The 12,614-nt window shown below is 43.2% G+C and overlaps 1 protein-coding gene across 1 annotated transcript; it reads right to left on the bottom strand.

Annotated features, from left to right (window-relative positions):
- Window positions 1-3,072: 3,072 nt before the first annotated feature.
- Window positions 3,073-7,581, bottom strand: LOC136510294 (outer envelope pore protein 16-1, chloroplastic-like). The gene is made up of 6 exons (XM_066504796.1): window positions 7,409-7,581; window positions 7,162-7,322; window positions 5,969-6,000; window positions 3,646-3,679; window positions 3,456-3,523; window positions 3,073-3,351 (listed from the first exon to the last, which is right to left on the bottom strand). The coding sequence occupies exons 1-6, from the start codon at window positions 7,579-7,581 to the stop codon at window positions 3,073-3,075; spliced, it is 747 nt and encodes a 248-aa protein (XP_066360893.1).
- Between the last annotated feature and the right edge of the window lie 5,033 nt (window positions 7,582-12,614).

Raw genomic sequence — 12,614 nt, 5'->3', positions numbered from 1 at the left:
TTCATGAGCAGGCGCGGCAAGGGGGTGCTGCTGAAGGTGGTCCCCTCGGGCGCAGCGGTCCCCGCGTGCGCGTGGGAAGTGAAGTGGGCACGGTAGCAGGCGCAGAGCACAAAGCTGTATCCATGGGCATGGCAGCAGGCGCGGAGCACGAAGCTAAATCCATGGAGTAGGCGCGGAGGACGAGGCGAAGCGGAGCACGAAGCTGCATGGGCAGACAACATGCATGGAGCACGAGGCGAATCAGAGTACGAAGCTGCATCCATAGACGCCCTGAAGGTATCATTATTGAAAATAGACGAGCAACGGGCGTGGACGTCCGAACGGATGCCGCGTCTGAACATCCACACGCTACTCTCTCTGTAAAAAAAATTGTAAAGAGATATATTTTTACCACCCATTGAGTGATCAAGGTAGATTATTACAGGGGGTTTCTATATGTGATAGCGCACCAAGCATTACTCATTTGCTATTTGCGGATGATTCACAGCTTCTTCTCAAGGTAAACCAAGGGAATGCAGATCATCCCAAATATGTGCTGCAACTTTATGAGGAGTGCTCGGGTCAGATCATAAGTACATCGATCAAATTGAGTCGCGGAAGGTCGCTTTGCTCTGCACGTAGGCTTTTTGTTTTTTTATTTAATCCACAACGAATATCTAGGGGCCATAAAAAAATATTATGATCTTCCAAGTAGATGTTAAAATTTAAGTACGACCCATTTCACCTGTATCTGGTATCACAACTTTTGCTGTTTTAAAATTACTAAAGTTAACATTCTTCCTAAACTGGTATGTTTGAGTTTTCGATTGATCAGCTGCTTAGCCCGAAAATAATTTTTTAACAATTCAGGAAGAATAGTATAAATTTATAATTAAAAAATAATATTTTATCATGTTGCAAAGAAAAATTCAAGAGCACCTTTGTCTTGGTTTTACATGGTGCAAAGCAAACAGCCCCCCCCCCCCCCCCCCCCCCACCCCACCCCACATAGAAGAATGCACACTACACTTTGTGTAATATATCCTTTTGATCACCTTTTGTTTTTTAAACGCTTTATAATGTATTTTAGCTCTTCTTCTCATTTATTTACATATATATAATTAGTAGGGGAAACCCTCATGTTTATTATACCTTAAAAAAGAAAGAGGGACTATGTATATAGGCAAATATTTAGGGTCAAAGTCCGGTGATATATATTAGTTGTGAGCGGAAGGGAAATGTTTTATTCACCATAACTTTGATGAGCACGTACCCATACATGATTACATTGACCAAGGAAAAGGAAATTGCATGATGAAGCAATGACATCCAAAATAACCAAAATCAATGATTACAGTGACATGTGCAGCCGTTGCTGCTAAAAAAACAAGCAGCCGAACACTCTCATGATAGTTATCTTTTGCGAGTTTGCACATAAACCTAGCTGTTCTTCACCACATAAACGTGAAAGTTACCCCTTCCTAGGTGAAATCTAGGAAACCCGGTTAGGTCGGGTTGCAAAGTTGACTAGGCTAGGTTCAGGTCGGTTAGGCCGGGTTCCAAACTCATATAAGCTGAGTTTCGCAGGCAGCACCAGTGAAGTATTGTTTCGTGATCCGAGCGCTCAAGCTCTTTGAAGTGTGAGACCAACTTTGTGTCAACAACGGTGAGTGGGCCCCTTTGGTCTTTTGGGCCTAGGGTGGTTGCTCCGCTTGAACCTAGGGCTAGGCCTAAGCTTGTTGTTTTAGATGATAGTAAAGAGATCTATTTAAACGTTAATTTCATGATTAACAAAAATCTATACAAGATTAATCAAAATCTATACAAGATTAATCAATCAAACTTTTCAAATTAATAGCTCGATGCCCTAGCATGGTTAGATTTAGACAGACCAAAACAAGTCTAAATTTGTGAACAACAAATCAATCTAAAAAAAATAGGCATGTAAAATATAGTTGAAGAGCCGAGCTAGGAAACAATGTTACCAACATGTTGATATGAGATAATTAATCTTTATTACTCTGATGTGTTCACAAGATGCATCACACAAACATCCATACAAATACTGGGACTGCATAAAGGAGACATCCCATTCAGTGACGTGGAATTGTGAATGTCTCTAATGTATTATTAGAGACGCGTGTACAAAAAACACATCTATGACTAGTTATCACGCATAGAGACATGTCAAGAAGACACGTCTCTGGATGAGGGCAATTATTAGAGACACTTTTTAATAAAACATGTTTGTGATATAAGAACCTTGGTCCCAACAAATTTCCCATCCCTTATCTCTCTCGTCCTCATCTCCTCCTCTATTGTCCATCCTCTGTTGTCGCCACCTTTGTCTCTCGTTTCCTCTACTGCCCCTCCTCCTCTCTCTCTCTCTCTCTCTCTCTCTCTCTCTCTCTCTCTCTCTCTCTCTCTCGTCTCCCTATGTCTCTCCCATCAGTCTACCACATTGTCTCCCACCTGCCACAATGGTACAAACCGAGCAAGTTGTGGATATATCTTTTCTTTATGTACTTGGCAACAATGGTACAAACCGAGCAAGCACTATATATATGGAAAAAAATAATGCATAATGTACTGGGAGGGTTGATTCCTTTAATTGTGAGCATTTGATTTCAAGTACTAGGTTGTCTTAAAGGTTGTGAACGTATAAATGTATGATATCATTTTACTATGATGTAAGGGGTTGTTAATTACTCCCTCTGTCATGTTCTATAGTGCATGCAAGCACTCAAAACTTATACCCAAATGTAAGAGATTTTAGAGACAAAAGTATAGTTTTGCATTAAATACTAGTATAAATTGAGTAGGTGGTATTATATCACTGTTTGTCATTTATCAACCAATCGTCATCAATCATGCTGGCAATAGTGTCTGATTAGGAAATGAAACGAGGGCACGTGTGTCTTTTTGCATTCTCTTGAATATAGTATATTGGACAGAAGGAGTAACTATAAGGTCGAGCCACTGGTCATATATGCATTATGTCCGTTGCATGTGGCAACATGGAAAATGAGAAACTTTGTCACGGAAGCACCCTATGAAACTTTTTGAGCTTTATTATTTAATTACATCACGTTATTACATTTCATTGTTTATTACGACATGCGAGCGCGGATTTGGTTCATCTGTCAATTCCAATGTTTGGTCAGTTGCATCATCGGTTCTCAACGGATGGGGCTGATCGAAACGATCGACGTGCCTGCGGTGGTTGATGAACTCGAAGGCTGTTCCGATGGCGCCGCCAGTGATGGCAGCCTTGATCACCTGCCGCGTGTAAACATTGCATCCATGGCTGTTGTAGCTGGTGGCGGCAGAGATAGTTGCACCAGCCAAGGCGCCTCCAATCATCGCATTCTTCTGCACGACGATAATCAATCGAATTGGATTAATTAATTAATACCAGAAACAACAACAATACAATGAAAACACTAGGGTATATTCGTATGTATTGGCGTAATTACCCAGTCAGAGCAACCACGCATCAGTTCCGCTCCAAACTCAAGGGTCTCAAAAGCTCCAGCAGCAGCCCCTGCGTTATATTTGATTTCATTTGTGAAACAAACAAACATCTGATCGACCAGCGAGAGTGCATAGCCAAAGCAGGCTTCATGCATATGCAAACGGTTAACTGAGTTTGAAAAAAATTATTACCCCAGTATGCACCCTCCTTGCAAATCTTCTTCAGCTGCATACGTAGAAACATGTTCAAGCAAAGATTAATTAAAGCATGCTGTTTTACTATGGCATGCGATGTAAATAGAAAGTCTAATGATAGATCCCCTACCAACTGAATTTTCACATACAAGTTTTATGTTGGTGTTATGACTTCACCAAAGATGACATAGCTTTTGACAAACAAATTACCAAAATCATGCATGCAGGTACATACTCTGCCAACCAAAAGGGGTTATTACTAGATTATTTTTTGTCTACATTCTTTTGGCAGGGTAATGAATATAAGAAAAAATTGTCTTGCAAAATGCAACATTCTATGCCAACCCAATGACCAAGGAGTCGAAGGATTGATGAGCTAAGAATGAAGAACCTCTATTGAGCAAATGGCTCTTCAAGCTTCTCAAGAAGGATGGCACCTCTGGTAGCATTTACTACATAATAAATATCTATTGTATCTAAACCTTTAGTGCAAGTTTATTGGAAACCAGGTGACTCACATTTCTGGTCCAGTCTCTTATGAAGGTGAAGTAGGAGTTACTTTGTTTTGGATCATTCGCAGTTCAAGATAGATCATAGGTGAGGTTCTTGTAGGAGGACAAATGGCTGGGAAGTGTCTAAAGTATTAGTGTCATAGACTTAATAATACAACAAGACCCAAATTTATCACCATTTCAGATGTCCTTGATTCCTCTTCCTCCCCTACAAACCTTTCATGATGCAGAGATCTCATTGGCCAAAAAAAAAAAAATAGCATATGGAACCATTTGGTGTCACGTGCATGATGTGTTCACTGGAATCCACAATTCTACACCCAGAGGGCCAAGGCAATTCTCAATGAAATCAAACTACCAAGTTATGGTCTGACATCCCCAATTGTGAGAAGTCTATGCAAACTAAAGGCCCCTATAAAGATTAAGATTTTCAATGGTACCAACATATATAGGGGAGTTGTTTTGAAAAAAGAGAGTAACTTATAAAGGAAACAGGCAAGGGAACATGGTATGTTGTTTTTTCATAGAGATAATACAATTCATGGACTTGTTTTTTGAATGTCGAGTTGCTCGAGCGATTTAGAACACAACTAAAATGGCCTTAGGGACTAATAAAATCTCATAGCATATTTACATATGTTCGGTAGTTGGTTAATGGCTTTAACCAAAGATGTGAAACCACTAGTGTTGCCAGGTATAGCAACTACATGTTTGTCCATTTGGTTAAGCATGAATGATTTGGTTTTTGCAATGGAAAGAAAAAACAACTTCTCCTTTAGTTTGCAAGTTATCTTTGCATTTACCCATTGGATCTATAAACCATAATTCAAAAGCCAGACTTACACGATTTGGTTGTTGGAGGCTTCACAACAATTGGTGTTATTGGTATAAACCTTTTTTTCTTAGGCACATAGTAGCGGTCTAGTATATGGATTGCTAGTCAGAAGAGCGTGCATGGTCTCTTTTGCTTTTTAGGAATTGCGTGTCTTGTTAGGTAGAGGCTAGAAGCATCTCTTAAGACTTTGTATTAACTTGATGTATTATTCTTAGAAATTTTAATAAAATTCTCCATTATCAAAACAAAGGTATTAGCTTTATTTTTTGTTGTTGCCAATCTAAAGGAGTTGCTAATAAGGGCACATACCTACAAGCGACCACTTTTCAATCTCTTTCCCTAAATATTTTTCTCAGTTGAGAAAACAACTCCTCGATCCATCAAAGTAAGGGGAGAAAAACTCATCCCCTTTCCCTCTCATCGTGTATCGGCAGCAGTGTCAAAGGAAGCAGCCTTGTCGGGTAGTGACCACACCGAGCCCTAGCGCCATGCCGCCATGCCAGCAGGGGAGCGGGCGCCATGCCGAGCGGGGGAGCGGGAGATCGAGTCAGATGGGGAGCGCCGTCGCGAAAAAAGACACGAGAAAGAGAAGTGCTGTCATGAGAAGAGACGGGGAGGAAAGAGAAGAGAAGCAATTGACACGTTGGGCCATACCTAAAGAGATAGGACTTTCTCAATCTGCTGCCGCAACAAATCTCTGTCCCATCTAGTTTCGTTTTTTTCCCCAATCTCCTATATGAACATTTTAGGAAAATAGAATGTTCAATCTACTGAAGATGCATGCTCTTATAGCACGGGCCCAATTCATTGCTAACCGTCTGTAAAAAAAAAAGTTGGGGCGCTAGTAAAGATGGGTTTCTGTGCCTGATGCTACCTCTTGATTTTAAAACTATGCATATACTTTTCAAAAAATGGAAACTCGAGACATAAATAATATAATTAATATGTAACCAAAGTTAAAAACAATGCATACCGAACGCCCAAGTTTATGCCTGGAAACACCCTCTGCAAAGAAAAAAGGGAGTTTGTGAAATTAATCAAACAAGAACCGGATCAAAATGTTGATGATGAGCATTGAGCAGAGCACAGCACACTATGACAATGGTGCATCAAGAGAGGAAACAACATAAGGACAATGTTTAGATACAAGGGCTCATTGTTAGCTAGCTAAAAATTACCTCTAGCGCTTCCAAACATAATAGCTCATAGGTGTTCTACTAGTTGTTACTAATTTGGGTTAATTTTTATTTTAGCTCCAACTAGCAACTAGCTCTAGCGATCCAAATCGACTGAAACATTAGGACGACAAAACTAAACTTTTTTTTTGCGAAGGGAAGGGGGACTTATATTAAATCTTGGCATAATACATCCCCAAATTACCCATGAAAAATATTTGAAATAAAAAGTACATAACATTCTATCCAGATTCTTTCATCTTCTTTTTCCCAATGGCATCCCTCGAACGCCGGAGCCAAAGTGCAGTGCTTATGCCGAATCCAACGATCAACCCAAAAACATTGGCCGAAAGATCCAACGCTTTGGAACCAGTCCAAAACGCATCTAAATCGCTGAAAGAATATTGGCAGCCGCATCGTCGGGTACGACATAAGCTGCAGATTCATCACCTCACGACCCTGATTTCCTCTCCGCGACCATCGACGATGAGATCAATGACTCAAAGTCGCTGTCCTCGTAGGGGGCTCCCAGAACCACCCCCTTCCCTTACAAATTGGCCGTCGGCCGATGAAATCGACACCTACAACGGCGATCTCGTCGTGGCAATCACCGAAATCATCGCAGGACACACGATCCCGACTGAAAATCATCTGATTTCGCCACAAATTTATTTAGACTAAACTCTAAACAAACTTTTTTATGACTAAACTCTACACAAACTGAAACTAAAAATTGTGGAGAAGAGAGATGGTCCCCTCTCCTTCTTACCTATGGCAGACGCAGAGAGAGAAGGAGAGGGGCCCTAGGTGGAGGCGTGGCAACAGCGAGGCCCTAGGACGAGGAGCAAGGGCGGCGGAGGCTCCTGACCCTAGGGGGCGTTAATTGAACGACCATAACATTTCAGTAACGACTACATTCGAGTTGACAAAACTAAACTTGCTTTATATATGTCGATAATGATAAGATTTTTTTTTTTAAAAAAGAACGAACCTTTACCGAGGCAGTCGACTGTGTCCTCGGCGGCGACCTTGCAAGCGGCGACGGCGCCAACGACGACGACACTGCGGAGCGCACGGATGGCCACATCTAAAGGCTTGGCCGGTAGATCTCGAGGCACAACTGAAGGCTTCGTCGACGTATCTTCATAGAAACTATGGCATTTTGTAGAGACTGAATTAAAAAATTACAATAATTATTGAGATCATATAAAAATGCTCTCCAGTCTCCACGTACGTACGTCTGTCGTCTCCAGCTCCAGTGCCAAGATTTACCGTCAGGGCTTACAACGTAGCTGATGTCGTAGTGGCCCGAGCTCGACACGGGGCTCCAGTCCATCTTCTTCGTCACCTCCGCCCGGTTCCCTTCCCACTTGGCCGCAGGCCCAAATCTGGCTCTGTTGCTCTTGCTCATCTCTCTCTGTCTGTCTCTTTATTTCTCAATGCCAAAGAAATTAAGGAGAAGCTAGCTATGAGGACGACAAATGGAGATGCAATTTGGGGACCGTAAGTACCTCTACCTTATATACGCTTGAGTACGTAGTTCTCTGTGAAGTAGCTAGTGCAGATAGATGCTGCATGCCTAAAAGCAAGGAACTTTCTTCTTCTTGTTTCTTTCTCTTGGAGACAAGACAGGCAAGGAACTTGGAATAGGTTTACTACGCAGAGAGGCAAGGAACTTTAGTTTCTTCTTCTTTCTTTTGCTTCTTCTTCTTCTTCTTCTTTCCATCTATCCTTTCCTCCCTCAAACTCTACTCCATTCCCTCCTATGTCTCTCATCACACACAAACACAAAACCTACTGTGATGGTTCCCATCGTAAAATTTAAACTCAACTCTATCTAGTTCCCGTGTGGATTGCGTTGATTGATGATACCAAATACCAAAGCAAAGCCAAAGTCAAGACACGTTCGTTGCTTGCAGCATTAGAACTTCATCCGCCAAAAAACAAAAACAACAAAAAAAATCAAGTACCTTGCTTCTGCTTGCCTCGATCAGTATAACCTGCAATGCAATGAGGTAATCGCAAAGGAAGACGACAAAGAGATCCAGTAAGAAATGCCTGGGAGGTAGGTAGCATTTGGGCCCACGGTTTTCATTCGGCACGCAGCCTGGCCCGTTTAAGAAAACGCTTTACCTCCAAAGCCTGCTTCCTCGCGTGTGGTGGTACTGTGGTGTACACACACCCGTTTCTTCAGAAAAAAATTGGAAATAATTTGTTTACAAAAATGGAAATAATTGCCAAATCAATCCAATGACTACCAAGCATGGAAGTTTAGAGAGTTCAGATGAAGCTGTTGAAGTCCCAGGCTTTTTTTTTTAATTTGCCCAAAGAAACTTTGTTAGAGAGCTGAATTAAAAATTTCTTGGAGATGCTCTTGTTTAAATGGATAAAATAAAACCATGAATTCCTTGACAAAAGAGCTCACCTATCTATACTTTGTCTAAAAACCGGCAGTGAAAACCGAAAAAGAAAGCATGTCTATAGCTTAATTAAGTAATCAAAACAAAAATAAGAAGCATATATAGACTTGCCACACGGTGTGCCCTTGCATTGGCGCGCGCGAATTCTGCCTATGATAGGGATGTGTCTATTCATCCTCACTCACCTCCAATTCAGACTAGGTCGTCTTCGTGCAGTGTAAATCGACTTAATTTCTATGTGCTTGCCCTACATGTCGCGTGGTTGTACTCAAAACTTTTTTACACATGCAGTATAACAACTAACAAGCAACAATCCTGCGTATTAAGAAAAAACAAATGCGGAAATAAAAATGTAAATAAAATAAATGTATATAATTTAATTCCAAGGGAAAGTAAAAATGGGATTGAAAAGAAGAAGAAAAGAAGGAAACAAGAAAAGTTTGAAGAAAGAGGAAATTATTTTTGGCCCTGAAAAAAGTGCCTCTAGTTTCTTGGTCATTTTTTAGTCGAACTTGTTTATTTTGTCCAGGATCGAGTTTTGTTTGGTTTCTTGGCCCTTCCGTCCATCTCTACCGTGAGCCAGCACATGCGCCCTGTTCGTTTGGGCTGGTTTAGCTTATAAGCCATGACTGAAAGTACTGTTGGCTGGTTTGGTGTGAGAGAAAAATACTATTCGTTGGCTGATAAGCCATGTTTTATAATCCAAATACGATCAAGCGAATAGGTTGGTGGAACGACACGAAAATGCAAAAATAGCCTTACCCCTTGAGCGGGCGGTGACTCCCTCTTTCAGTCTTTCCCGTACCCCTTCGAGCCGGTCGTGATTTAGGCGTCGGGCACCCAAACCCTAACCGCCGGCGATGGAGAAGACCGGCTCCGACTAGGTCCCGCCGGGAGATATGCAACTGCGCCGGCGCCGCCATCGCGGCAGAGCAGGGCGGCCCGGCTGGTGTCGGGGCTGGCCACCGGCCGCGCGAGGCAGGGCGCCGCGGGTGGTGCGGCGGACACTGCGAGATGAGCACGTGCCCGCACGGGGAGAAGTCGTTGTTGTGGGCATCCTCGGACGACAGCACCAGCAGGGAACGCCGCCGCCTCGACGACCAGCTCGGTCATCGAGGATACGACCATCTATTCTTCCGCTGAGATGGAAGAGAAACCAGCGCGGCCGCACGATGTGGACGAGGCCAGCACGGTGCCCGTGTCCCGCCGCTCGCCGGACATGCCGAGTTGCCGACGTCGTGCAGCGGGTTGCCGGACATGCCGACGCCGTGCAGCGGGAAGGCCAAGGTCGACGTGTTCACGTTGCCGCTCGGGGACATGGAGGTGGAGCATAGCGTGATGCAGAGGCAGATCATGGAGATGTACGTACATGAAGAGCATGCAGCAGTTCAGCGCGTGTGAGAGATAGTAGATAGGAATTGGGGGAAATTGGAGTAGGATTGGGGAAGAAGAAAGAACAGAGAGAGAGAGAGAGAGAGAGAGACAGAGTTGGGGACGACGGATCGTCTCCCGCGTAGCGCGTGTTTGCCCTCCTGAGCCTTGATCCCCTGGGCCGGCTGCTGGAGATGGCCGCTCGAGCTGTTGTTCTTCAGAGTTGGCGCTGCTGACAGCGCGTCGCTAGCCAAAATGCAGCTGCGGATCGAGCTCGGTAGTGACAACGGCGGCGGCGTCGTACAGAAGGGAGAAAAGACGCCAGACAACAAGGTGATCGAGCAGTGGGTAGTAGCATGAGAAAAAGGATGGGACAGTGTTCTATGGGAGCAGAAGCAGATCTTTCTTTGAACTGAACTGAGCAGAATTTGCAGGGAGAAGCACAAATCTCTTGCAAATTTGTTGAGTTCGACATAACATTCATCCCGTGGTTTGTTCATCAGCGACAAGTGTAGACAGTGGCTTTGTTCACAAACTCTGAGAGACTGAGAAGCCAAGTCAAGCAAGAGTGTGCAGTTATAGTATTAGTAGCAGTGTGTGAGAGACGGCAAAGAGCTATTGCCTAGGGTGTTTAGGTGAATTCTAATGTGTACGAATGTGCAGTGACGTGGATCGGAGGTGCCGACGTTCAACGGCTCAGGGAAGAAGCAAGCAAGCACTTAAGTCGTGGCTCGTGACTCGTGTGATTCTGACTCGTGTGATTCGCATCTCAGGACTTTTTACCATTATAAGTGACACTTCTGTTCTCCAAATTTAGCCTGTTTTCTTGCACAACATAGATTTTTAGCATTTGTATTATTCGATACGTTGCAACGCACGGGCATGGTTTAGTATATATAAAAAATAGTGATTCCATGCTTCAAAAAATTATTGTAGATCATTTTGGAAAATTATTGATACTAAGCAACCTGAAAAAAAACCCATACAGTGCATCTGTAGGTTGCTGATCTATTTCATTCGGCGCCGGGAGTAAAATAGTCTTTACGCGTACAACTTAACCCCGTTATCTCATCAAGCTGACGGAAGGGCCAAGAAACCAAACAAAACTCGATTCTGAGCCAAATAAGCAAGTTCGACCAAAAAAGAGCCAACAAAAACGAAGAGGTACTTTTTTTAGGGCCAAGGAAATAATTTCCTCTTGAAGAAATGGGGGTCAAATTTTTTTTTAGCAAACGAAAAGGGGGTCACTTGAATGACGTAGTGGCTGATGGTGGGCTGGATCGGAGGAACAAAAAAAATGGCCCACGAAGAAATCAGGAAAGACACGCAGCCCACGAGAAAAAAAAAGTAGCTGGATGGAGCATCGACAGAAAACAATGCCAGTCATATACGTGACGACGTACGTATATAATCAATAATTGGCAAATGGCAACAAAAAGAAAAAGAAAAGAAATGGAATGACGATATAACATATAACATACCCATAGTCCATAAAGTGAATGCATATCATTAAGTCTAAAGATGGGGAATAATTAAAATTTTGATGAACCCATGGATACGGGGACCATAATATATCAGGTTCGAATGCCTTTTGCAATATATTTTTCGAAAAACCATGACAAGAGAAATACCGGTCATGTACTGATAGAGAAGAAACAACATACAAACATAAAAAGAAAAAAGAGAAAACAAAACCACCACTCTCACAAAGGAGGTGACCACAGGGCAACCATCACAGCAAACACAACGCTGACGAAGGAGGTCACGGCCTTTACCTCCATCAATTTTATGGGCATCCTCTCTTTTCTCATCATCTCCATAGACATGCTTCAAAGGGGAATTTCTAGACTTTGCAACTTAGATGATTTTTCTTGCACAATTGAAACAATCGGATTTTGCTTTGATTGAAGAGAGCTCGCCTGCCCCCGTGCGTTATGTGAATTAGGAGCACCTACCTTGGTTGGTGAAAAGCCATGACGACAATCCGACACCATAACTATAAGAGACTCGATGACTGAGAGCACCCCTTAGTGGACTGCAACATGGACTAGGAGTTATGTATTGACGATCGATACCATGAGATAAATCGTATCGTCTCCTAGAGTTTACCCTCTCTATTACTAGCTCTCTACTTATCACATTTATTGTTTTCATCTTAGTTGCCTCTTGTGGGTTGAAAGTCAGAGACCGCCAGTGGCGGAGCAGCTTACGAGTTTCCTGTACAACTGTGAGCATCTTGTTAGAACTTGCGGATCGACTAGTATAGATCATTGGGTGTATTCACTTGCATTTGGGATAAACAAACCTAGAACAAGAAGAACTAGAGATAGAGAGAGATGGGAAAAGAAGTGGCTGACCATCAGAGGGTTTGGTGGAGCTGAAATCGTCCATCGCGTCGGTAGAGAGGGCGGTGAAGAGGTGACGCTCCAGTGGCGGTGTAGCGGTGAGGTGGTCGAACGGCAACGGTGTCCCGGTGATGGTGCTTCCCATCGCTGGTTGCGTCCCTCACTAGATCGGTTAGGTTTTGTCGGTGGGTGTGGTGGCTCACGGTGAACCTTGTACTGAGAGCCACCGGCCCCCACCTCTCTTTATAGCGCAGTGCAATGGGGGCCCACCAACCATGTAGGGTTGGGCGCCCCCGATCAAGACGCGA

The sequence above is a fragment of the Miscanthus floridulus genome, chromosome 16, assembly GCF_019320115.1.
Source record: "Miscanthus floridulus cultivar M001 chromosome 16, ASM1932011v1, whole genome shotgun sequence".
Classification (NCBI taxonomy): domain Eukaryota; kingdom Viridiplantae; phylum Streptophyta; class Magnoliopsida; order Poales; family Poaceae; genus Miscanthus; species Miscanthus floridulus.
The sequence above is the reverse complement of the archived record's forward strand: the minus strand, read 5'-3'. Positions and strand labels throughout refer to the sequence as shown.

Excerpts from the sequence above, each read along its gene's own strand:
- LOC136510294 (XM_066504796.1), bottom strand. The coding sequence starts at position 7,581 with ATGAGCAAGAGCAACAGAGCCAGATTTGGGCCTGCGGCCAAGTGGGAA. Across the intron at positions 3,680-5,968 it reads GGCATAAACTTGGGCGTTCG|CTGAAGAAGATTTGCAAGGA; the intron begins GTATGCATTGTT and ends CTACGTATGCAG. Across the intron at positions 3,524-3,645 it reads CAAGGAGGGTGCATACTGGG|GGGCTGCTGCTGGAGCTTTT; the intron begins GTAATAATTTTT and ends AATATAACGCAG.